Source organism: Dermochelys coriacea, chromosome 7 (assembly GCF_009764565.3).
Source record: "Dermochelys coriacea isolate rDerCor1 chromosome 7, rDerCor1.pri.v4, whole genome shotgun sequence".
Lineage (NCBI taxonomy): Eukaryota > Metazoa > Chordata > Testudines > Dermochelyidae > Dermochelys > Dermochelys coriacea.
The window spans coordinates 108,744,423-108,771,746 of NC_050074.1; the positions used below are offsets into that span (position 1 = coordinate 108,744,423).

General features: G+C 36.1%; 1 protein-coding gene across 5 annotated transcripts in view; it reads right to left on the reverse strand.

Annotated features, from left to right (window-relative positions):
- WDR11 (WD repeat domain 11) overlaps positions 1 to 27,324 on the reverse strand; it is an 85,979-nt gene that overhangs the window by 25,361 nt on the left and 33,294 nt on the right. For 4 of the 5 annotated variants that reach the window (XR_006282580.1, XM_038409956.2, XM_043518306.1 and 1 more), the window contains exons 6-13: positions 25,136 to 25,301; positions 22,114 to 22,228; positions 20,707 to 20,902; positions 18,035 to 18,138; positions 16,710 to 16,889; positions 13,801 to 13,885; positions 8,224 to 8,330; positions 1,849 to 1,924 (exon numbers count right to left, since the gene is read on the reverse strand). Coding sequence is in view for 4 of the 5 variants with exons in the window: in XM_038409956.2 (XP_038265884.1) it covers positions 1,849 to 1,924; positions 8,224 to 8,330; positions 13,801 to 13,885; positions 16,710 to 16,889; positions 18,035 to 18,138; positions 20,707 to 20,902; positions 22,114 to 22,228; positions 25,136 to 25,301 (1,029 nt within the window). In the remaining variant the exon portion in view is untranslated. The remainder of the gene's footprint in view (positions 1 to 1,848; positions 1,925 to 8,223; positions 8,331 to 13,800; positions 13,886 to 16,709; positions 16,890 to 18,034; positions 18,139 to 20,706; positions 20,903 to 22,113; positions 22,229 to 25,135; positions 25,302 to 27,324) is intronic. The other variant, XM_038409957.2, reaches the window with a different exon arrangement.

Here is a 27,324-nt window from a genome sequence, read left to right on the forward strand (position 1 = left end):
AATCAGCTAAACCCTGAGCATATGGGCAAGATTCATCAGCCAGATACTACAGAAAATTCTTTCCTGGATAACTCAGATCCCACCCATCTAATATCCCATCTCAGGGGATTAGGTCTATTTACCCTGAATATTTAAAGATCAATTAATTACCAAAATCACATTATCCCATCATACCATCTCCTCCATAAACTTATTGAGTAGAATCTTAAAGCCAGATAGATCTTTTGCCCCCACTGCACATCCATAAGCCACAATTAATTTAAAAACATTGTTATCATAAGGTTCCTGACATATATGGAGACTAATGAGAAGAAGAAAATTTGAATTAAAATGTGAATTTGTTAAACTTGATGCTGTTGCAACAATCTCTTACCCAGCCAATCCAGGATCTTTACTACACAGTAAATATTGGGGTTTTTAGATTTAAATGAAAGAACTTTTCTTTTCTAAATCCGTCTGCTAAAGCAAAGAAGAGCTGGTAGTAGTATATACTGATTTGACAAAAACTCATTTACCTGAAATAAATGTTTAGCAGACTCTCATTGTACAAATATTAATACAAAAAACATAACTGTGTTTACAGATTAGCTACCTAAATGGGCTTTTAAAAATATTGATTCTGCTATTCTGATTTTGTTCTAGCATAATAAAATGAGGATAATATGATCTCAAGAATTTATGCTCTCTCCCCCTACTGAAGATAATATTCTGCTGAGAACAAGGCTAGGTTGTAAGCTCTTCATATTTGAATGCTTATTATATAACGAAAGCTGTCTGCTATATTAAACAAAAAATCTAAAATTTAAAACATTTTATAGAATTATATTGAATCCAATATTGTTTAAATTATATTTACAAAGAAACAAAAAATCAGAAGACTTCACACCATAGTCCTGCAGTAAATGGATATGGAATCTTCTTACTATGAATTTATTTGCCACTTTTGCCTTCCAAAACGTTTTTCTTAAGGAATTTCCTGCCTTCATCCTGTGGAGAATTACAAGTCTCTAGTCCAGGATCTTTGCCTTCCCATAAGGGCATGTGCAGGCGCAGAGAATCCCTTCTAGAGTTAACTCCCTGTTTTCTGGGCAGTTTTCTGTCAAACCACAGGTTTGCAATTGACTTTTGCAAAGTAACTTTTTATGACTTGGATACACGCTGTTCCCTTGTTTTTTCACATTGTATATTTTAAAAGTAAAATTCACACTTTAATATTGTGTAAGCTATCAACTCTACCTTCTCCCTCAAACTGAAGGTATTATAGCCTCTTTCCTAACCGATCTTAATCTCTTGCCAGTCTAACTGTTCCTTTCTTGTTCTCACTTAATAATCATCTCTCTCTTCAGACTGAACCTGCTAATTAATTTGTAATTGTGGTGGCAATTTCAGGACCTGACTGTGTTAAATGCTGTGCAAAACACAGGAAGATATCGATGTGCAACCCTGACCTTCTGATTTTATTTAAGGTTTAGATTCTAAAAAGACCTTGGAACTCATGGAGAAACCCAAACTCTGTAAAAAAAACATTTCATAACAACCATTCTGTAGTGGCCCTGGACATCAAAATACAACTATTAGACGAACATCCTCCTTAATTATTCTAGCCACCCAGTGGGATTTTGAAGTTTGTGAAAACATCCATTACATAAACATTCACATTTTAATAAAAGCCTACAGTAACAAACATATGTTAAAAATAGATTATTTCCTTTGATTAATTTGCATATTCTTTTCTACCTTCTCCTTGTGCAGAGTCTTTCCTCATCCCAGTTTACTTCTGTCTGTTACAAGCATCTCTTGAAAATTCAATACTAGATAACATGAGCTTTACAAGGCTAATCTACTTACTTCAAATGAGAAACCTTTATCATTTCAATGGCTGGTTCATCACTGCCTCGTTCCCCACGAAATGCAATGCTCCTGCCTAGAATACAGAAGTTATATGGGGGAAAAAAAGAGGGGAATAAAAAATAGTAATCCAAAAGAAGTAAAACCTCTGTAATTGACCTGTCATATCCCTTCTTCTCTAGTCACATTGTTATTCATCTTTTATTTGCCTTCTAGACACTAAAACATAATATACTCTCTATTGCCTGAGAAAATACCTCACAATAATCTCACTTCCAGAGTGGAATAACTGGAATTAATGCATGATTGGCATTATGCAAATACTGACATATCAGCAAGTTAGTTGAGTTGTGGCTCATAGACAATATTTCATATCTATTTAATGACTGCTCCACGAGGAAACCTTGAATGGATTTCAATTTTCATACCAAAAACATATTCTCCCCTTGTATTTTTTAACTCTTTTTGAATATAAGAAATGTATAAGCATTTCTCAAATTAAGTATTAACTCATTTGCACTCAGTGAATCACTGTATTCCTGATGGCTTGTACTTGTAACTTTCAAAACAAAGTGATCACTGCTGAATACCAATAATGAAATTTGGTGTCCTTTCTCAGCAAAGCTTTATATTACCTATACAACTGTTTATTGTCATAGACTTAAAGGTATTTTAAACAAAAGTGGCCCAGCCAACTCACAGTGCTCTACCTATAGGGTCAGATGAGGAGGCATGGGATATTGGGGGAGGAGGGGGCGCATGGGATGGACAAAGTGGGGCACACAGGGTTGCTGGGGATCACACAGACTGGGGTTCAGAAGGGCTAGCGTGGGGGACAGATTGGATCAGAGACACAGGAGCTTGTGGGGTGACAATATTGAGCCGGCTAAATGGGAGTGGGGGTGCAGGGTCACATGGAGATGGGGGGAGTGGGAGTGCAGGGACACACAGGGGCAGATGTGTCCGACTGAATGGGAGAGGCTAGGAGTCAGTCAGGGTCTGCATGGGGGAGGCTCCCCAACTCCCTAACAATCCCTTACCCTGAAAAAAAAAAAACCAGTTCCATACTTCTCCTACCCACATGCAACAACCCTCCAGGTTCACTCCCAGGCTCCTGCCCAGCAATTACTTCCCTCTCTGTTGGCTCCTGTCTTATTCCTGACTCCGCCAAGCCTTTGCACTGAGGGATGCAGAAAATGTGTTTCTGTATTGTAGTTTAAATGAATTATTACTCAAAGTTCCATATTAATATGCCTAGTAAAGAATCTGTCAAAAAACATTTCCTGAATCTTTTTTGTTGTCTGTATTGGTACAAACATACTTGCTGACAGGTATTTTGAAATCAATTTCCAAAATAATTGAAACCGGCATGATTATATTGTGTTATTTTGACAAATAAAATATGCAGAATTTTAAAATATTGTGTGCAGAATTTTTAATTTTTTGGTGCAGAATTCCCTCAGGAGTACTCTTCCTATGGCTGCAGTTAAAATATTAGTTAAAATAGCCCAGCATGTATGGGGTGAACCATCAGCACTAGAGCAAAAAGTCTGCCTGTGTGGAACATTAAAGTTTGTTTTCTTCATAACTGAAAAAATACCTTCAGGTTCTCTGAACATTCATTATTTATATACTAAAGATATAATGGCAACTTTAGCAAAAGGCACAACTGGGCTACATTTTTTCAACCCTACATGCAGACTCTTTTTCTAGTGCTTACAGGACTATTGATAAAATAGTAAATTGGGAAGTCCATTGACTGCTACTCTAGGAAGCTACTAAAGGGACAAAAGGGGAAGGTTAGTCATTGTCGGCATGATAAAATCACAGCTAATTCAGTTTACTTGAGAACATAGCTGCTTATGGAAAGCTTGAGTCTTTTTGTTACTTTTTTTTTTTTTTTTAAAGTTGCTGTTACCATCTAGGAATTTCTGTAGAATAAAGTTTAGTGGAAACCAAATTTCTTTTAGCTATGTCACAAATATATTTTCCACTTCTTTTCTCCTTATGTCTCATTCGGTTTTATAAAAGATTAAAAAAAATGCAACAGCAAAGTCAGATGAACAGTTATTTTGTGCAATGCCTTAGAAGTGCTTATAAAATTAGAAAAGTGCTTTTATATCATTTTAAAAGTTATTGCATGCTACATAAAGTAATTCAGAATTATTGGTGTGTTACAAAACTCAGGATCTTCAATCAGAAATTAAATGGTTCTAGGTTTATACATTTTAAAACAATTTAAAATTAGTGAAAGTGCTTCCCATTCCTAGAAACTCTCTAATCTTCCAAATTAAATTTCTCTGTATTGTGCAACCATTGAACTCAAAGATCACAGATGCATTTTTCACCCAGCTTAGCCCTAGGTGTTTGACAGTTTGACAACTAGGCCAAAGAGCTTTCAACAAACAATTTACTAACAAGCTGATTATAAAGAACTTGCAATGCATTTTTTAAACTGTCTCCACAACTTATTGTTAAAATATCTATTACATATATACAGCAAGTTTATTTTCAAAAAGCATTTTTAAATAATAACCTTATATAAAAACCAAGAATGAACACTGATTTCAGTAGAATATCAGCTTATAATGTAGCATCATACATGTGTCACAAACTAGATTTTTACTTTAAAGTATAGCTATACCATAAACCATGACATTTTGGGGTATCATTTGTTTCCCCAGTAACTTTGATATCAAACATGCTTATTTTGTAAGTAGGGAGTTAATGGCAGAGGGATCTTTAATGAACTGTAGGGGATGTTCACAGTGCCCAGGGGAATAGCGGATACAAAAGCCCATGCATGGCGGGAATGGCTGCCCTCTCCACTCCCAGCTCCACTGTCTTCCCACTGGCTGACAAAGCAACTAGCCAATTGGCTCTTGTGGGCCACCACTTGCCTATTTTAAGCCTCTTGTGCCTGCCAACAACCATGATCATTGCTGGCCTGAATGGATAAGGTAAAAGGGACCAACTTTCAGAGTTAAAGGAGATCCAGGATTTTTCTAGTTGTCCTTTTGCCTGTGGGAAAAAGGAGACACCTGAAGTCTTTGCAGACTGAGGTCCTCTCTTGGTAACCTCTACTACCCCACATGTGGCAAGAGGTAGAAGAGATTCAGAAGTGAGCTCAGTCCTAAGGGTGAGCCTAAGTGGGTCTACTCTGAGTTACTGGTTATATGTAGGGCTGTTAATTAATCGCAGTTAACTCACGCGATTAACTACAAAAAATTAACTGTGATTTAAAAAATTAATTGCGATTATTCACACTGTTAAACAATAGAATACCAATTGAAATGTATTACATATTTTTGGATGTTTTTCTACATTTTCAAATATATTGATTTCTATTACAACACAGAATACAAAGTGTACAGTGCTCACTTTATATTATTATTTTTGTTACAAATATTTGCATTCTAAAAATGATAAAATAAATAATATTTTTCAGTTCACCTCACACAAGTACGGTAGTGCAATCTCTTTATCGTGAAAGTGTAACTTACAAATGTAGATTTTTTTGGGTACATAACTTCACTCAAAAACAAAACAATGTAAAACTTTAGAGCCTACAAGTCCACTCAGTCCTACTTCTTCTTCAGCCAATTGCCAAGACAAACAAGTTTGTTTACATTTACAAACCTGGCTGCTTCTTATTTACAATTTCACCTAAAAGCAAGAACAGGTGTTCTCATGGCACTTTTGTAGCTGGTGTTTCAAGGTATTTACGAGCCAGATGTGCTAAACATTCATATGTCCCTTCATGCTTTGGCCACCATTCCAGAGAACATGCTTCCATGCTAATGATGCTCGTTAAAAATATAATGCGCTAATTAAATTTGTGACTGAACTCCTTAGGGGGAGAATTGTATGTCTCCTGTTCTGTTTTACACACATTCTGCCATATATTTCATGTTATAACAGTCTCGGATGATGACCTAGCACATGTTTGTGGTAAGAACACTTTCACAGCAGATTTGACAAAACGCAAAGAAGGTACCTGTGTGAGATTTCTAAGGATAGCTACAGCACTCGACCCAAGGTTTAAGAATCTGAAGTGCCTTCCAAAATCTGAGAGGGATGAGGGGTGGAGAATGCTTTCAGATTCTTAAAAGAGCAACATTCCGATGCAGAAACTACAGAACCCAAACCACCAAAAAAGAAAATCAGCCTTCTGCTGATGGCATCTGACTCCGATGATGAAAATGAACATGTGTCAGTACGCTCTGCTTTGGGTTGTTATCTAGCAGAACCCATCATCAGCATGGACGGATGTCTTCTGGAATGGTGGTTGAGGCATGAAGGGACACATGACTCTTTAGTGCATCTGGCACGTAAATATCTTGTGATGCCAGCTACAACAGTGCCATGTGAATGCTTTTTCTCACTTTCAGGTGACATTGTAAACAAGACGTGGGCAGCATTATCTCCTGCAAATTGTAACCAAACTTGTTTGTCTGAGCGATTGGCTGAAGTGGACTTGTACGTTCTAAAATTTTGCATTGTTTTATTTTTGAATGCAGTTATTTTTGTACATAATTCTACATTTGCAAATTCAGCTTTCATCATAAAGACATTGCATTATAGTACTTGTATTAGGTGAATTGAAATATACTTTTTTTTGTTTTTTTACAGTGCAAATACTTGTAATCAAAAACAAATATAAAGTGAGCACTGTACACTTTGTATTCTGTGTTGTAACTGAAATAAATATATTTGAAAATATAGAAAACACCCAAAAATATTTAAATAAATTGTATTCTATTATTGTTTAACAATGCGATTAATCACGATTAATTTTTTTAATTGTGAAAATTTTTTTAATTGCTTAACAGCCCTAGTTATATGGTATGGGAATCATTAAGAAAGGGATAGATAATAAGACAGCAAATATCACGTTGCCTCTATATAAATCCATGGTACGCCCCCCAAACATCTTGAATACTGAATGCAGATGTGGTTGCCCCATCTCAAAAAAGACATTGGAATTGGAAAAGGTTCAGAAAAGAGCAACAAAAATTATTAGAGGTATGGAACATCTACCATCTGAAGAGAGATCAATAAGACAGGGACTTTTCAGCTTGAAAAAGAGGTGACTAAGGGAGGATACGATAGATGCCCATAAAATCATGACTGGTGTGGAGAAAGTAAATAAGGAAGTGTTATTTACTCCTCTCATAATATAAGAACTAGGGGCCACCAAATGAAATTAACTGGCAGCAGAAAAGGAAGTATTTTTTTTTTCCCCCACACAGTGCACAGTCAACCTATGGAACTCCTTGCCAGAGGATGTTGTGAATGCTAAGACTATATAACAGGATTCAAAAAAGAACTAGATAAATTCATGAGGGATAGGTCCATCAATGGCTATTAGTCATAATGAGCAAGGTGGTGTCCCTAGCCTCTGTTTGCCAGAAGCTGGGAATGGGTGACAGAGGGCGGATCACTTGATGATTACCTGTTTTGTTCATTCTTTCTGGGGTACCTGGCATTGGTCACTGTTGGAAGACAGGATACTGCGCTAGATGGACCTTTGATCTGACCCAGTATGGCGGTTATTATGTATGGTAGGAGCCCTGTAACCCTCCCCCGGACTCAGTTAAATGTCTGATATGTGACAGCAGGGGTTGGGGATACATAACACCTCTTCCTGCTGTTAAAATAATAAAGTTGTGGCCTGCTGTTTAAAATCTATTCTGTGTGTCTGTCGTTCATGTGCCTGTGTGTCCGGATCAAAGAACCTTTTCTTGTTTATAAACCAATAGCTCTATAAACTCAGATTGGGATCTGAAAGTTGAGTTCTGCTCTTTCAAATAAGGTCACAGACTCTTTAGGCCAAATTCTGCTCTAAGTGACCTGGCATGTAGTACAATAATTATGCATTCACTGATGTGTATCATTAAAGGGTTCAGCACCATTTCAGCTGCACATGGCATAAATGCAAGTTTAGATCAAGACAAACCACTTTCAGCACCATTTCAGAAATCCATGGATAAAATACATCTGGAGACAGTCTTATCCATGGCTACATAACAGCTGGTGCTCAACATGTTTTGTCTTGGCTGAAACGGTGCTGACTCTGTTGCTGATAAGTGGTAATTCTTCTAGGTTGGACCAAATCAGAGATATTTGTGCAAACTTCTTACCTTCAGTAAGTTTGCACACATCTGACAGGCACTTACCCCTGTGACTGGACAAGGAAAAACAGAATCAGCTCAATTCCCTTTAGTTATGTTATTTCTGCCATGACAACAGGATAAAGCATAATTTATTTTTGTCACTGAAGTCAGATACAAATCTGGGTATGCCCCAACAAGCAATTCTGTCGCAGCCACTTTCCCAAGCATAATCTATAGAGATGTCTCACGAGAGACTAACCTGTTGGAAGATCAACCAGCTGCAGTTCATTCCTTACCAATCCCAAATTGTTGGGCGTTGATGTGGCAAAGGAAAGAAAACCAGTCAAGCTTGTCCACTCAATGCCCCTGTCACCAGAATAGAATACATGAAGCATATTAGCAGAAATTTTTGAGAGCCTAGAAAATGTTCTAGATTAGTGCAGAATTAATCTATAGTTTATTCTACACTTTGAAAAAAATACATAGCTAATTTTCTATATTTTACAGAAAACTTTTTTTATTTAAACAAAATGTGAAAAGCAGGATACATGTGCATTTACATGTATGATAAAAATAAAAAATGTAGTTACCAAGTGATATTAATGCAAGATCTTTATTTTCAAACTGCATTAGACACAATTTTCTTGACACAGTCTCTTGTTGGGTCAAGAAGACGTTTTGATTGAGGAACAGTAGGAAAGTTTTGCCCAAAATCTCAAGTTATGTCTGTCCCTACAGGGAGCAGAACATGTTCACCACATTGTAGAAGTGGGCCATAAATATAGACCATATGAAACCCAGACGTTTGATATGAGAACATCCTGTTCTATCTGGCACACAAAGTTGTGTGGGTAAACAGATCAGTCCAGGACAGCCAGGATGGATTTGCATGCTTCTAAGCAGCCAGGAATTAGTAGAGGTGGTAATGAGAAGACACATTCCCTTCCTATCAACATCAAGGACAAAGGAAGAGGGAGGAGAGAGTGAATAACCAAACAGATTTGAAAAATGCCCCATACAACAAGTATGATGACCTGACAAACTCCAGTCTCACGTAAACAAGTAACATTTTGTGTTTGAATATCAGCAGTTAGTATATTATAGTGAATATCCTGAAATGGTTGGGAGATGGATTAGGAGGCCCAACAAATCTTTGTTGTTGCCAAATTCTATTCTATGATTTAATTTAATTGTATTATTTCTTCAAAGTTGTTGTACATTATAGAAACACCACAGAGTAATTATAATTCATTATTACTCCCAGAGGCCATTTTCAGTCATCTTTAAAAGAACAGAAGCATGTTCTAGATTTTTAGTCATCAGCTCAGACTTATCAAATAAGGATTAGCTATACTGCTGTTCCCTTTGATGCCATTTGGCCATCTGTCCATGTTAATAATGATCTGTTGCATCCCATGACACCCATATTAACTAAGAATTTCCCTCCCATTATAAATGCTTGCACTGCTTAAGCAATATAATTATTTGATATTGTCATATGCATATATTAACCAATCTGGAAGAAACTGATAATTCATTGTACTAATTAAGACAATTGTTCTAGTTTTAACATAGCAAATCAGTAATGACTTCTCATTTGCTGGAATATTTCCTTTCTACAAAACTTTGTCATAAAACTACTATCCATTTATCTGATGCAATTAAGAGTTACACTAAGCTGGTTCTGTAGACTACATCTATTTGTTAAAATGTAAGGTTCATGGATTTTATATACACAGCACTTTTTAGAAGCTATTTTACCATTAAAGTCTATAGCTCTGATCAATGTGCACTTTCAAGGGAAATAAAGATTTTGATTACTGGAGTTATAAGTTCTTACAGTTTTTAAATCCATAGGTGGATTTAAATCCAAGCTGAATCTAGCCAGGGAAGGAATATTGTCATTTTACAATACACTTACTATCACAAAGAAAAAAAGCCAAAATTAACGTGATTTTCAACCCCAAATTTTTATTCTTTCCACACACTTTGATTTTAATGCAGAAGTACTTTAGATGTATTTGAAGAAAAATCAGTTTGTACATTTAAGGTGCCAAAATGTAAGAATCTCAGTAATGGTAACAAAATATTTCCTTTGAGGAATGTTAATAAAGAGAAGCCGAAATGGTGCTGAATTTAATATGCCCCAGACAACACTTTCAGCAGAACTGTATCCATTGCCTTGTATATAGACAAGGCGTCTTCCTGCCTTTTTTCACAGGTATTTGACCATTTTGAGAGAGAGAATGGACCCAATGTGTGTTTTTTTTTAAAAGGGTATCTAAAATTAAGTTATCATCAATTTTGCATCAGAACATAATTAAGCATTTAATCAATTTAATCTTTATATCATTTAAAAATAAATTCTTCACTAAAATTTAACATTTATGAGTTCAGAATTAGTATTGTTACCCAGAGTAATAGAACGCTAATGCACTAACTCAAAATTGATTTATAGTATATCATATATTACATATAAATGAATCACTGGAAAGGATGGCTCTTGCTTTTCTAAACTGAAATATGGCAAAGTGAAAGCTTCACATTGGTACTTGAATCCAATACATAGTATGCCAATTCTGGTCATTCAGAGCATAACTGTCCAAAACAAAACTAGCAGTTTGACATTGTCCAACAGCAGCTCAGCAAAATATTTCTAGAAATACATGGACAAGCTATTGGAAATTAATTTTCATAATTGTGACAGAATTCTCTCTTCTGAAAGGTGTCAAACACCTGAAGAGAATACTAGTTAGGCTTCAATGCCATCAGGAACCAGGGAAGAACACAGTATGTTTCTATGTAGTATATTTTCATGCGATGTAAGCTGGGAGTAGAGAGAGGAGTAAAATACCATTCTCAAAGAGCCACTGTTTCTCAAATGACAAGCAGACTGTCACTATACAAGTTGTTTGCCCACACCAGTATAAGTTGCCCTCCAGTTTATTCTCTAATCCAACATTAAAAGCCCAGTATACAATAATGTCATGTTTGAGGAAGCAGTACATCTTTTTGCTTCATCTGACTGTGGAAGGTTTAGTAATATGAATAATAAATAACTGTTCAACACAGATGAGTTTAATTACATGACTTGAATAAAATACATTCAGAGATTTTAGCTAGCAGTCTTTCCACAAAAACATATATATTTGCAAAATTAAAACCTAAAGGATATTTACATGCATATCTTCTACAAGAACACTTCCATTCTCCAGAAGATTTAATCATTATTATTTGTATTGCAGTAGCACCTAGAGACCAGATTGGCATCAGGCCCCCATCATGTTAGCACAGTACAGACGTAAAAGAAAGACAGTTCCTATGCCAAAGTGCTCCAACTTTAATTCAGCTATTGTTCTAGAGGGCACTGTAAGCTAGGTTGGCACTTCGCTGCATGCTAATATGCTATCTATTATAACTGGAGTGCATGAGATGTCTCTCTAAATTGTATATTTTCAGTTAAAATAAAAAAAATCAGAAACCTTTACCTATTTTAGAGATTAAGTAAGAGTTCATACTAAAGGAAAATGTCCTGTATTTTAATTCACTGCAAAGATTATTGTGCAATATCCTACATTGCTTAATCATTCCCTTGAAGTTGTTAGAATTGGATAGGAAACATCTCCTACATTATTAAGAATTAAATCAAGAGATCGAAGCTCGTCTCTTAGAGCTCTGCCTACACAATAAATGATGCCTATCACCATTAAGTAATATTTATGATAGTTTTAGTTCAGTTCAAAAACATACCGAGCAATAAGCAGTTAACAGAAAAATGTTACGTTATCAAACATCTAAAATGGGTATAAGAAGTTTGAGGAGTTAAAAGCCCTTGCCAGTGATCTTTTAAGTCTCCATAAAATTAAAACAATTTAAATCAAAATAAAATACACATTGATGGAATATATAAAAAATAATTCTAAAAAAAAAAATTTAATTCCCCTGCCATCCATCACCATATCTTCAGTAGTCCAATGTGGATTCATGGTTTCTTTATCTTTTACGTTAAATGTTTCCAATTAGGAATCTCTCATTATGTTGTTTACTTTATAAATATGATGAAATATATTTTCAGAAGATGCAATATTAATCATACCTATGTCTGAATCTTTTATAACTATAACAGAAGCACTTCCAATTTTCTAAGGCTTCTACTAATCCTTTTAAGAATATTCTCGTAGTTCCACATTTTACTGGATGTGTCATTCAAACAAATACAGCTAAAGTTTAAGTGGTAGTATAAAATTTCATATTAGATGGATAAATTGATTTTTTTCTATTTATGATACAAAAGCACTAAGGATTAAGAAAACGCCAGCACTAGTATTCATTATTAATGGAAGAAAAGATGAAAATAACTTTTCTGAAAGTTATGCTTTCAACATGCATACAAAATTGTATAATACATTGGTTTAGCTTTAATAAGAAGCTTTTTAAAATGTTTTTAAAAAAACATATATGTAATATGTTAGCAATGGTTTTTAATTTTAAATGCTATAATCATGTTAATGAAAACTAAAAAAGCAGGATTTAGTAACCTCTTGGGTTGCATAACAGAATACAAAATGATAATAATTTCAAAACCAGTTGTTAGTAGGAAAAGGAGAAAAATCAAACGAAGATTAAAATAGATATCAAGTCCCTATAATGTCTATTAATCACACCACAAGTTCATTGGTGGAAGAGCCAAAGCAGGGTTATTGAATAGCAGCAAGTATTCATTCTGTTACTCATATATTTCTTGTGTATTTGTATAATGCAGGGGCCAATCCTAATTAGGGCCTCTGGGCACTACTGAAATCTAAATCAGTGGTTTTCAACTTGGGGTCTGCAGACTAAGCTTTCCCAAGGGGTCCACACATCCATTTGAAAATTTTTAGGGGTCCTCAAATGTGATCTAAATAATCAATAGTAATAATAAATATTTTATTCCCTCCACTAGTATGGATCCTGAATTTGGTATTCAGAAACATCTTCCTGATTATGGTCTCAAATTACAGTGGGGGAGATCTTGGTTGGATATTAGGAAAAACTATTTCAGCAGGAAGGTGGTGAACCACTGGAATGGGATACCTAGGGAAGTGGTGGAATCTCCATCCTTAGAAGTTTTTAAGGCCTGGCTTGACAAAGCCCTGGCTGGAATGATTTAGTTGGGGTTGGGTCCCGCTTTGAGCACGGGATTGGACTAGATGACCTCCTGAGGCCTCTTCCAACTCTAATCTTCTATGATTCTATGATTACTCTTCTTCATGTGCCATATATTTATATGGCATTATATATCTATAAATAAATGATGTCAGCTCTTTAGAATTATGTATGCTCCTTATTAAAAATATCTAAATATTACATGCATTGTGTCTTACAATTTTTTAAGATCAACTGCTTTTAATTCAGTTTGTACTAAAATTCTATCATCAGCAGTTTCAGCTTAATATGAATGAAAAAACAAACAAAATAAACTGTAACAAATGGAGTGGAATTAGTTCCAATGAGAAAAAACATGAATAGTAAAAGCCATATAAATCAGACATTGTAATAAAGTTTATCATGTTAGAAAGAATTCTCTGTCCTACAATGTTCTAGAGAAAATGCAAACAGCTAATGTTCATCCTAGATCAACAAGCACATTAGTTACCAATTCAAATATTTATAGTTCAATGCAGTTTCCAATCTAATTTTCACAAAGAGATATTGGTTTTGCAGAGCAAAGATACTAGGGCAGAAAATTCAATGGGTTAATTTTCTTGTGTGTCAAAATGACTACATTGCTTATGGAATACTAAATATTATAATTCTTCTCTCCCCAAAGGATTAGCAAGAATTAAATCAAACTCACTTGACTTCGCAGGAATGGATGCTTAACTCCTTGTGTAAAAGTCCACTGGTAAGATTATATACTAAAACTGAGCCATTGCTTGTACCTATAAAAAGTCATTTGTATTTTAGAAAAAAATATATATGCAGAGCAGCTTTTGAAGTAATTTTTAAAAATGAAAACACAAGAGTCACAGCTACTCCAATGATTTAATCTATAAATAATTCACATTTCCAGCAAGAAGTGGGCACTTTGATTTTTAAGGGGCTAAAATTTAAATCCTACTTCAAAAATTGTAAGGTTCAGTTTATTCACATTAAACATTCATGTGCCTGTTAGGACTTCCAACTTTTAGAATTTGCTGAAGATTTGGGAACAAAGGTGGAGTTTTTTTTTTATTACATAAAAGCATGTTCACTAAATACGAAAGTACCACGTACTTTTACTTTTATTACAAAGGAGAGTTGCTGAATCACATGCAAAGATAAACTGGTTTCCTCAATAATCCAGAAGGAGCAACATGGCAAATTTTCATAAATCAATATTTACAATTCTGCTTTCTCTTCTTTGAAAAAAAATTTCTGTTTTAAACTACAAACCAATAGATGTATTAAGAGCTTCTAGCTTAAACCAATTAGATCAAAAAACTTCATGGATAATGAAGTTTATAATTTTCTACTTGATATAGTTGACAGACTCTCTGGGTTTTTTTTCTTAATAGTAAACCCAGTAGAAATATTGCCTTTTCCCCCTCTAACAGGGTTGCTATGGGTATAGGTATGGAAAAGACAGTCTAAAGCCATGGTTCTTAACATGTACCCCAGGGGATATGCAGAGGTCTTCCAGGGGGTATGTCTTCTTATTTAGATCAGTATTTCTCAACCTGGAAGTTGCAGACCCCATCAGGCTTACAAGATGGGTTTAGGGAAATGGTGGGCAACCTGCGGGCCACACGCAACCTGTCAGGGTAATCAGCGGGTAATCCGCATGCGGCCCGTCAATGCAAACAAACTGTCTCACGGCCCACGAGCAAATTACCCTGACAGACTGTGTGCGGCCCGCAGGTTGCCCACCATTGGTTTAGGGGGATTGCAAGTGCAGGGTAATTGTCTAAGACCCCACGCCACAGGGGCTCCCACAAAGCTAAGTTACTTGCTTCAGACCCATTGCTTGGGCTCAGGCTTCAGAGAAGGCTCAAAAGTGAAACACAGGCTCAAGTATCACACTGAAATATAAGTACAATATTTATATTCCAATTGATTTATAATCATACGGTAAAAATGAGAAAGTAAGCAATTTTTCAACAACAGTGACACTTTTTTATTTTTTGATGTCTGATTTTGTAAACAAGTAGTTTTTAAGTGAGGTGAAACTTGAGGTACGCAAGACACATCAGACTCCTGAAAGGGGTACAGTAGTCTGGAAAGGTTAAGAACCACTGGTCTAAAGAATAGGATGAAAGACTAGTGCTTAAAGAACACACTCTTGGTGTATAGCAAATATTATCCTAAAGTGCTGAATACATTTTATAGCTACATATTGGTTTCTTAATCTTCATATTTCACTCTTGGGACAAAGACAAAGCTATAGTGGAAGGATTAGATATTTGTCATTCAACGCTGATTTGCTATATACACATAAATCAATGAAAAAATATTTCCATCAATAATAGAATTACAGGTAGGAAAAGAAAAAAATGCTGCTTGAGAACTCAGTTTGATTTAAGGATATTTACAACGTATATTTTCGACATCTAATGTTGATAATTTGGTGTTTTAATGGTAATAAAGCTTTAACTTTTTTAATCTCAAAAAGTCTACTGTCGTTATATAATTATTGGATGACATTATTTGCAATTGTACTAACAGACTAAAACAGGATTTATTAGAAGGAGGATTTACAAATTTCCAGAGTGAAATCCTGTGTCAGAGAACTGGAATGGTATAAATAGCCCCCAAAGCGCCCAGTTGTGGCCACAGGAGGATTCCCCAGCACAGATGTTGTGACAGACAACCATAAGCTGCCTTCTGAAGGTGCCTTTGCAATCCATGGGAAAGGGAGTAGAACGGGAACGTTGGGGGCTGGACTCCAGCATACCATGTTGCAGAGATTCCAGGCAGTGCTGAAGCCCATAGGGCAGCCCGGGGAGGTTGCTGTAATTTAGCCAGGCCCCAAGGGTTTTCTAATTTATGCTGGGAGTCACTTCAGCCACAGAAGTCAAGAATCAGGGTCCAGTCTTGCAAACATTACAGTGTGTTTCAGGCCCCAATCCTGCAACTGGCTCCACTCAGGCAGATGCCTGAGCCTGCCTGGAATCCCAGTGAAGTCACTGGTGCTATGCACTAGCACAGGTGTCTTGCCAACATGGAGCCTGTTGAAGGATCAGAGTCTAAATAGCAAGGGTTTGCAAGATCAGGCCTTCGATGCCAATCACAGCAGTATCAAGATGCTTTAGGTCAGAACTAGATATGGCAAGGAAAAATGGCATGGTTAAAATTAAGTATATGCTTAGTTACTCAGTTGAATCGGGGCCTTAAGACATGTATTAAGCTCATTAATTTATTTTGGACAAGTGGCATACAGAAGTGAATTTTTAGGAGGGTTTGGACTGAGGAGCAATCACTGCCTTACAGAACAGGTTTTGGTAAAGTATCCATGAACAGAGTGCAACATGGAAGACAGAAATACCACCAAAATACCTGTTTCTAAGCACAAAACAGCCAAACCACCTAAATTTACAAGCTGCACCACATATGCCCAAAGCTGCTGGCAGCAAAATTATGCAAAAAATATTTCTAATGAAAGTTACTAAAACGGCCACTGCTTTGGACTGGATACACAGTGTTAAAAATAGACTGAAATTATCCTTGGTTTTGTACATCCTTCACGCATAAGTACAAAACATCAAGCACAACATTCAGAGTACTTACCTACAGCTAAGAGAGGCTGATACTGTTTTATGTTTTTTGTGGTTAGAGGTGGACACATACGGATAGCAAATGGAGGCAAAGGAAGTCCTGAGAGAAGCCCCGTCAGCAGGAATTTGAGGTGCACTTCTTGAAAGAAATAATTTTTTAGCTGTTCTTCACCAGTAATTGCACCTTGTCCTGCTTTATATTAAAAAAAAAAATGAAGCTTCTGTAAGTATTGCATTTTAATCTGACAGTAGATACATACTTACCAGCTGCTTAAAAAATAAGGCAATTAATTACCAATACATGTATGCAGTAGTAACTTTTATTTAAAGAGGCATTCAATACTGTTGCAATAGATACAGGCAGAACTATCTTCAGGAGACTTACATTTCAGCTGATAATTTCTTAAGTCTCAAACCTCTTGCCTCCACCTGCCCCCATTTTTATCTTTAGGAATTCAAATATGTAAATTTTGTAGATTCTGATTTATTTCCATAAACTCAGAAGTGGCTTCATTTTTGTCTTTTAGAGTTCAAAGGTGTTTTGAACATGATTAGTCCATTTGGAGAGAAAAAGAAGAGCCAATTCTGAAAAGTTACTACTGTATATACTCCACTTCTAGACATTAAGTGCACTTGCACAGTAGTTATGTTAAAGACAGAAGAAAAACAAACAGAGCTTGATTCTCTGCTGCCCTATGCTTTGCACAGCCATTTACGCCAACGCAAAGCAGTTATAAGAAAGGTACCAAATCAGAATGGCACTGGTGTAAATAACTACACTATGTGCAGATAATGGAGAATCAGGTCCTAAGTGTCCATTCTTAATGCTCCAAATCATATCAAGTTATCGAAAAGAAGGGTTTTTTGAACAGTGGTCTGCTGAGGGTAAAAATTCATTCAAGTGCAGTATATCTTTACACCATGTCGGGAATGGGTGCACAGGTCACATCTCATAGTCAGGGTATCTCTGCACTGGATTTGAATAGGGCTAGTGCAGAAAAGACGCTTACTCAAATGCAGTGAATCCAAATTCTCATACACGTGATTCATAGGAGCTGTAACCATTATTCCCATATATACAAAGGTTCTCCTGCTACTGAAATGTTTATTTTCCCAACATTACATTTTTAAGAGGAGCACACACAAAGTATGTCGTCTTCATGTCATAGAAATATTAATTGAATATTTTATTTAAAAAACAGAAATGCTGTTCAGTTTTTCAACATTACAACTCAAACTCCGAATCTAGCTTCAGTATTTACATATAATCCATAAACCATAAGATTTTCTCTTTAGTTTTAAAAGTCTATCTCTAAAATTATTGTTTGTAACGCTTACCTATCATGTTATCCAATGAAAGATCTGGAAGTTTATTCTGGAATGTTCCTACAGGAATTCCACAGAAAGCAACTGGTGAATACAAAGGTGCTGCACTTGAATTGCTTTAAAGAAAGAAAAAATAAGTTGTGAATGCAAAATGGCATGGCTGCTTGCTTGATGCACTTGGTTCTGTTTTCTCCTGAACTGTTCTTTCAAATGTCACTTAAACGCCCTGCTACTTATTATCTGCAAGATCATTTTGGTGATTTTCCATATACAATCTCACCGATATAAGGCAATTATCCAGAGATACATACTAACTCAAAGCAATTCTCATCTTCCATATACACATTTTCTAACCAATCCTCTTTGCTTCGTATTTGTGACAAGTTACCCCAATGTAGTTTTTGTTCTGAACTGACATCCAAAATTTTATACATGCATTTTTTCTGTACTATTCCTATTTTAACACCAAGTTAATCAATGCAGTAGCCACAGACCTCAGATCTAGAAAAAGTATTAATACACAGTTTAGAACATTGTAGCAACATAATTTTAGAACATGGTTACATCAGAATATTCCCTGTCCCAACCCTTTTTAACTGACTCAGTACTCAAATGCCTTATAGCAATGGATCAAATTCAGCAAAGTAGATGAACAGTGGTGTAAAAACCACCCTCAAGCCATCTAAGGACTTGTCTATGCAAACATTTAGTTTGCAACAAGCTGGAGCATGAATCTACCACTAGCCTGAGTAGATTAATAAACCAGACCTAAGAGGGCTCATTACCACACTTATGAAAGCCTCTTTTTTGAGTTTAATGAGGAACCAAGAGGGGAAACTATGGTGAGGGGTGCTTATAGGGCTGCCCCAAGGCCATGAGGGGGCTCCCGGGAAGAGGACGTTCCCTGACACCTACTAAAAAGTGTTCTAATTTCCAGACTATTTTGGAAGTCCTTTCTTCATCCAATCAAAACACATAGGTCTTTTCTTCAGGAAAATGGTTTTGTTTGAAGAAAGCTGAATGACAGTGTAGGAAGGAGGGATAAAGCTGAAGGAAAATTTTCCTTGAAAAAAATGTTAATGTTGGTCTCTACGGTATTTTTGGATACCTTCCCATTTGCAAGACAATTTCTTTCTTTCTTTAAAAAGGGAGGGTGGGGGGGGGGGGGAAATCCATCAAAACACATATGAAATCTAAAGCCCTTTAGTTAATTATAACTATTTTAATCCTCCTATTGCACATAAATTTTCAAGAAGCATGACTCAGTGTTACCTTTGCAAAAAGAAAAGGAGTACTTGTGGCACCTTAGAGACTAACACATTTATTAGAGCATAAGCTTTCGTGAGCTACAGCTCACTTCATCGGATGCATTTGGTGGAAAAAGCAGAGGAGAGATTTATATACACACACACACACACACAGAGAGAACATGAAACAATGGGTTTATCATACACACTGTAAGGAGAGTGATCACTTAAGATAAGCCATCACCAGCAGCAGGGGGGGGGGGAAGGAGGAAAACCTTTCATGGTGACAGGCAAGGTAGGCTAATTCCAGCAGTTAACAAGAATATCAGAGGAACAGTGGGGGGTGGGGTGGGAGGGAGAAATACCATGGGGAAATAGTTTTACTTTGTGTAATGACTCATCCATTCCCAGTCTCTATTCAAGCCTAAGTTAATTGTATCCAGTTTGCAAATTAATTCCAATTCAGCAGTCTCTCCTTGGAGTCTGTTTTTGAAGCTTTTTTGTTGAAGGATAGCCACTCTTAGGTCTGTGATCGAGTGACCAGAGAGATTGAAGTGTTCTCCAACTGGTTTTTGAATGTTATAATTCTTGACGTGCGCATCTACCAATGTGACATATGCCATCATGTGCCAGCAATGCCCCTCTGCCATGTACATTGGCCAAACTGGACACTCTCTACATAAAAGAATGAATGGACACAAATCAGACGTCAAGAATTATAACATTCAAAAACCAGTTGGAGAACACTTCAATCTCTCTGGTCACTCGATCACAGACCTAAGAGTGGCTATCCTTCAACAAAAAAGCTTCAAAAACAGACTCCAAGGAGAGACTGCTGAATTGGAATTAATTTGCAAACTGGATACAATTAACTTAGGCTTGAATGAGACTGGGAATGGATGAGTCATTACACAAAGTAAAACTATTTCCCCATGGTATTTCTCCCTCCCACCCCACCCCCCCCCCACTGTTCCTCTGATATTCTTGTTAACTGCTGGAATTAGCCTACATTGCCTGTCACCATGAAAGGTTTTCCTCCTTTCCCCCCCCAGCTGCTGGTGATGGCTTATCTTAAGTGATCACTCTCCTTACAGTGTGTATAATAAACCCATTGTTTCATGTTCTCTCTCTCTGTGTGTGTATGTGTATGTGTGTGTGTGTGTGTATGTGTATGTATGTGTGTGTATATAAATCTCTCCTCTGCTTTTTCCACCAAATGCATCCGATGAAGTGAGCTGTAGCTCACGAAAGCTTATGCTCTAATAAATTTGTTAGTCTCTAAGGTGCCACAAGTACTCCTTTTCTTTTTGCGAATACAGACTAACACGGCTGCTACTCTGAAACCAGTGTTACCTTTATATCACATCACATAATGCGATTAAGTGCTTCGTGTAAATACAATTAAACAACAATGTAACTGAAACATAATACAATTACCTGTTACGTAAATTTCTGCCAGAAATGGTAGACTTCAGTTCCCATATCATTACCCTGCCATCACTGACTATGAGAGCAGTAGAGTTCTCATTCACTGGGCAGCACACCATACTGAATGGGCGAACTGTCTTTGTCACCCTGATTGCATCAGACTGACTTCGTAAATCATAAATCAGCTCCTGAACTGGATCTGGATCTGTAATATCAATGTACCAAGTATAAGCTACATAACATTCAGACCCAAAAACAGGATACTATTCTTGGAGGGTAATATGGTTAAGTGGGAAGAACAATTTACTTTTTTGTTAAGAGTTACAGAATGTTAATAGGAAAACAAGTTTTTATGAAAGAAAATTAGAAATTAAACACATTTTCACTTCTAACATATACAACGGGTGGTCTTAAATTCTATCCTTTGACCTTGAAAATGGGTAATTCCATCAAAATTTTTCAAACGTTATAAACATGACTTCTCTATTTCCAAAACTTCTCTTCAAAATAAGTGAAAGAAAGGTGTCCTCTAGATTAGTAAGCAGATAATGAAATAAGATCTCTAAAATATGCTAACTCAAAAGCCAATTTGCCTTGGGACATCCTCCTCTCTGCCTAATCTAAAATACATTTCTGACATGCTTGTAAAATTGGAACAAAGGAACGTGATGCCAATAGCAGCTCACTAAAAAGACACAAACTACAAAAGCTTCTCGAAAGACTTTTTCAGAAACACCACTTATTCCCCGCGGATTTTAAAATGTACAACGTTAAGTGTGTATATAGAGTTAGCTTATATCCTTTATTCCCTGTTTAATTTAATTAAAACATTTAACTGAGTAATATTCTGTTACACAACCAATGAAAGAAGTTTATTAACTTAGAACTGGAATTATGGTACTATATTAGTTGACCCCAATTTACATTAAACTGTAATAAACTCTTCAGAGCAAATTGCTTCCAAAAACTTGTGTATACACATAATAATGCATTTAGAAACATAAGCATCTTTTGCTTTGTCCACAGACATGGCAAAACAAATTAAATACCATTTATTGGGACTTTCCCTACAGATTTGATTATTAAGATGATTCACAATTTAAAAAGATTATTTATTCAGCAATTAAAGGATTTTCAGGATATTCAGGCTCTTATCTTGCATTAAAAGCCAAGGGAATTTAGAATTAAGTTGGAGAAAACAGTGGAAATTCAATTAATCTGAAGGAAAAAAAGACAAGAAAACTCATAACCAACCATCACAAAAAAAAAAGGCAAATACAATTTATTGTAAGACCCAGGTTTTAATGTTTTTCAGAAAAAGTGCTTATATTTGAAAAAAATAAATTGAAATTTAGGCCAAAGGAGCTGATTCTGACATCATACTCAGTTTTGATCATTTGTTGGCACCAAACTCACCTGGATCCTCACTTGGTGTATCAGTTATACTAATGTTAGATCTGCGAACTCTTAAAGTTATACAACCATTCTCGTGTAAGCAAAACAAACCATCACGCTGAAAGCATGGAATTACCTATATAAACAGATGTCAAAAAGCATTGGATTAAACACAAGATCACATAGTGTGCAATTTATGTTAACATGCATCAGAAGGTGCTCACTCATTTATATTGAAGGAGTTACTAAAGAACATATCACTAAGGAACTACTTAAATCAATTTATCTAGTTATATTACCTGTAAAAAAGCACTGTAATGGAGATTTCAGTCCCCTGTGCAAAAAGTCCAGGAACTCATTTAAGCAAACTCATTGGCAGTCTTTAGTTTAAAAAAAAATATATAAAAAATCCGCATTTCAACAATGAGATTTTCAGCATAGGTTTTCTTTTAAACCGTGTTATAAAATTATTCAGCATAAGAACTTTATTTTTAGAGCTATCTGAATAATTATATTACAAATATTTGTGAATAAAGCCTCAGTTCCTTGTAATTTGGGATTACATATTATTCATGAGTAGCCAGACAACTGCTGGGTATTCACAGAAATGTCTGCAATTCCTAAGAATTCCAAGAGTTTAAGCACCAGGAACTATCATCCAAATGGAGTAATTGGAATGCCTTTTAATATAAATTTAGCAGTTGAAAATAAGAAGTCATGTGAACAATCAGTTCTGTGTAGACCACATTTTGAGAACCTCTCTTTTATAGCATCATCAGTACCTTTGGAACTAAACTGGGAAAATCAATTGATGGTTCAAATGATACTGGCACAGGTGAAATCAGTCGGCTTATGAGGAATTCTATGTTTTTCTTTTTGGGGGGAGGGCATTCTTTCCACATGTACATACACAATTGCACTCACATTTGTTGTAGCTCTACTTTTTTTCTAGTCCCAGGAATTCATGATTCCATAAGAACAAACAGGCTTCGATAAGACCATAGACTTGATTTAGCTACCTAATCAAGCAAAGCCAGATGCTCAGAAAAGTGCACGTCACCTTGTTTATAAAAAGCTAAACACACAGAAAATGAAATTTCCTTTCTCCACAGGATTGTTTCCACACTGGTAGTTTTTATACCACCACAAAAAGGTTGGATTTGCAGTAGGCCTCTGTGAGCTTAATTAAACAATGCCTGCAGCATCGGGGCCAGCTTTTTCCCTATTTAGTTTATTTCTTTTCACTGTCTGTTATTCATCAAAAGAAACAGTCAGTGGGCGAGGAACTTATGGCTGCCACATTGCTTCTAACAGCTATGCTCTTCTCCCACTCTTGCCCAACTAGCCAGCCCAAATAGCCTCCCCACCCTTCCCCAGGAAGCACTTAAAAATTCATTTTAAAATGGAACTAGCAAATATTTTCACACTGACATGAGTTTAGAGTGAACATAATTCACAGTTTTCAATCTTTTCATTTTCTTCCTGCCCACACAAATGTAAACTATTTGGAAAATGTTGAATGATTAGACCCTGCTGTATGAATATCTCAACAGCATGTCAGTATTCCAAATGGAATCTTGATCAGACAAACTAAATGACTAAGGATTCACAAAAAATAGGAAAGATTAATGTGGAGATAGTTTATGAAAAAGCCAGTTTACCTTGCCTAAAGCTACTGACCTAGGCCCTGCTCCAAGTTACACTGGTGTAAGCAAGAACAAAACTTAACCATTGCAACTAAGTTACCATAACTTCATGATTTTTCACAATCATGTTTTAGAAACAACAAATAAAATCAGTTTCCATACTTATCTCCAGAAACCAAACTACATCATATTTAAAAAAAAAAAAATTGAGCAGGGCATGCAGGAGAATGAAACAGATGCAGAGATGGATTTTAAATTGGCAGACTGCAACTTTATTAATTTTAATGGGGAGAGGTACCTCAGACTGTGAAGATATGGTCTCCCCTCCTTCCTAAAGCTACATCCATCTCCCAGCTTGCTTATTCATGTTTACATTTGGGAGCTGATTTCTTTGAGCTTCCCATCTGCACTGGGCACAGGTTGTGATCTTACCAACTTCTCTTATTAAACTTACAGCTTTTAAATACCTTTCCTTATTAGCCTCTAATCAGGTCTCCAGGATGCTATGGGAAAGTAAACTCCCCTGAGGGAAAAATTCTTTCTTGATTCCAAAACTGGTGATTTGGTCAGATGCACAGAATCTTGGAAATGCAGTTCAAATTATACCTCCATTTTTCCAATAGGGACAGCACAGCAGTAATCAGGACAGAATGGCTTATGCATGCATGCCAGTGAAGCTTTATATACAGCAAGGAGATGGGAGGGATGGGAGAGCTAATCATCTCTCTCTCTCTTCCAAGGGCCAATGGGTGGCAGAGGCACCTCTTCTCTACCCCTGTCCAGGACAAATCTTCACTTGCAATGGGGTTGGGGTGGAAGAGAAAGGCTGTGGAGCACTCAAGCCTACTCCACCTAGTCTATCCCCTGCCAGGCTGATCAACAACTGTTCTTGCTGAGATGGAAGGGGCAATTTTGTGATCATACTATGGTTTGAACAAACCATTCTACGTGTCATGGGACCCTAGTTCTAAATTCAAGATTCCTTTATAGGTTATAACTGAAAAATCAGAATTGTCACATGTTAAAACATTTTCTTTCAATAGATGTAAAAGCAGCTTTTCCTCATAGCACATGGTAAAATAATTTACGTGATACAATGTTATGCAGTACAGAATATATGGTTGCTCAGTAGTATTTCTCAGATATTAGCACACATTAATTTAGTGGGAAGAGCAAAGGTTCTTAAAGTTTTCCTTGTGTTTTACAGACTAAAAACCCCAGCCTAAACATCTCTTTGACAGCCACACGGGAAACATAACTTTAGAAAGAAAGAATCATATATTTGATATTTATAAAAATCAATAAATGTTTGTAAATAGAATTCAGGAAGGACTGGTATTAATTGCAAAGAATGTTAAATTAAATAAGCGTAGGCAGAAACAAACTGGATTTGTTACCTGTACAAAAGGTATGCCTGTTCTTTCAATAGCTATTACACCTACTGTCTGGTTCACTTCAAGGTCAAGAATCAAAATTTCTCTGGGATAGAGTAATAACATGTAGTTTCTTTTGGAAGGTAGATATGACAACTGAAGACACTCATTCAGTGTTACAGATTCAGCACTGAAATACACCAAATGCACATCTATTAAGCAGTTTTTACATAGTTCAGAAAGCAGGAGCAGCTTTAAAGAGGTTTTGATATTAGCATATTTCAAACTCAGAATACAATTAATAGCTGCATAGTAATACTTTGCATGCAGCCACAAAGGCCAATTTCCAAGGACTGCCCACTTCAACAGCTAAGACAGTTGTAGATACCCCATTTGATCCATCACAATTCAAAATATACCTCTGTAAATTAAAGTCAAACGGAAAAGCCTTGGAAAATGAATAAGATTATGATGCTAGGGAAATAAATGTTATGTAATGGTTTCACATTTCAAGAGAAAGGCAGTCCAACTGTGAATAGCGTTAGCAGTTGAAGCATCTATTGGTATTCATGAGAAATCAGCCTCACTCATGAGGCTCACTGCAATTTGCATATCACTCTGCATAATTTTTTATTTTGTAATTAACTAAAACTAGCCTCACTGCCAGAAAGTATGTTAAAGTTGAAAGAAAGAAGTTGAGAATGCACAAATGTTATTTCAGCATGTTGCTGACTACACCATTAACAGTCAAATGCAATGTATCTAAAGAAGAGAGGGGTTGTTAAAGGACATTCTTGAGACTATACATTTAATCTAATAATTAGTCTAAATCTGTGATAGAGTCATAAAGGGCATCAGTATCTCATGTAAACTCCTCATGCTATTGTCCAACCCACACAACTTACTCCCCCTTCATAACTAAAGGACAACTAAAACAAATCCAAACCAATCACTGCTGTGCTACTTACTTTTTGTTCTCTCATTCCCTTTGACTATTTATATTGTTTTGGGTGTGAAGGTAACTGGCAAACATGAAGTTTAAGAACGAATTCAGAAGAACACAGAAAAAAATTCCGCCTTTGTTAATGTACTGTTACTATACCTGTGCGTGTATATCTAGATAGACAGATAGATACACACACACGCACACGTTGCAGCAGCACATTCACTCTCCTTGATTTTTTTTTAAATCAAGTATTCTATCTGATGCAGAACAAGCACATCATGATAGAATAATATAAAGAGAATGTTACACACTTTAACTTAAAAGTATAAAGACCACAATTACTTAAACGATTACAAAATAAGATGTCATTATGTCTTCTGTTCTATTTGCAATTTAAACAGCTTATTAAAATGAAGTCCACATTTTTAATCTGCACTAAAATTTGGTGTTAAGCGCTGATTGACAATACAGTCTGATTAGTTTGTTCACACAATCACGGCAGATTGGAAGGTAAAAAAGTACAAAAAGAAAAAAAAACATAACAAAAATGGAAGTTAGCTGATTTCTAGAATAACTTAAAATGAAATAATTTTAGCTTTTAAAATACTGAAATTTAACATACAGGTTTAAATTCTGATTTTATTTATGTTATTTATTTATGTTATTTATTTATTTATAAATCATCTATCGTTAATTGCTAGGTGCAGGATAAAAAGAAATTAAGAGTTACTCTTAAACACAAAATTAATGTTTCTCTTTACTGCTGCTATTATTTAGGGTTTTCTGATTTTCCTCTAATACTCGCCCCCCCCCATCCCATATTCCATGGGAAATGATATCAGGCCCTTCTCAGCCTTCATTATTAAAGGAAGACTTTTCCAAAAAAGTGGGGCTTGGTTTGAAAATAGTTAGACTTGGACTGATGCTAATCTCCTTTAATAAATTGTTCAATTGTCATAGATCACCCACTTAGCACACTATGCCATCTACCCCTGCCATAATATGCTTGACACAGAGATTCTAAGGCTCTGTCCACACTATGGTGGCATGTAGAGTACAGACACTACATGTCCCCCCAGCCTGAGTAAAAAGAGCAGTGTGGATGATGAGGCATTGCTCAGGTGAGTAAAGACACATCAGAACCTTAGGGTATGTGCTGTGCATAGCTCCCTAAACACCCAAGTAGTGCCTGCCTCATCTACACTGCTGTTCCTAGCAGTGTAGTATCCTGCTGCTGGAGCCATTCCCAGCCTCAGTGAAAGACTCC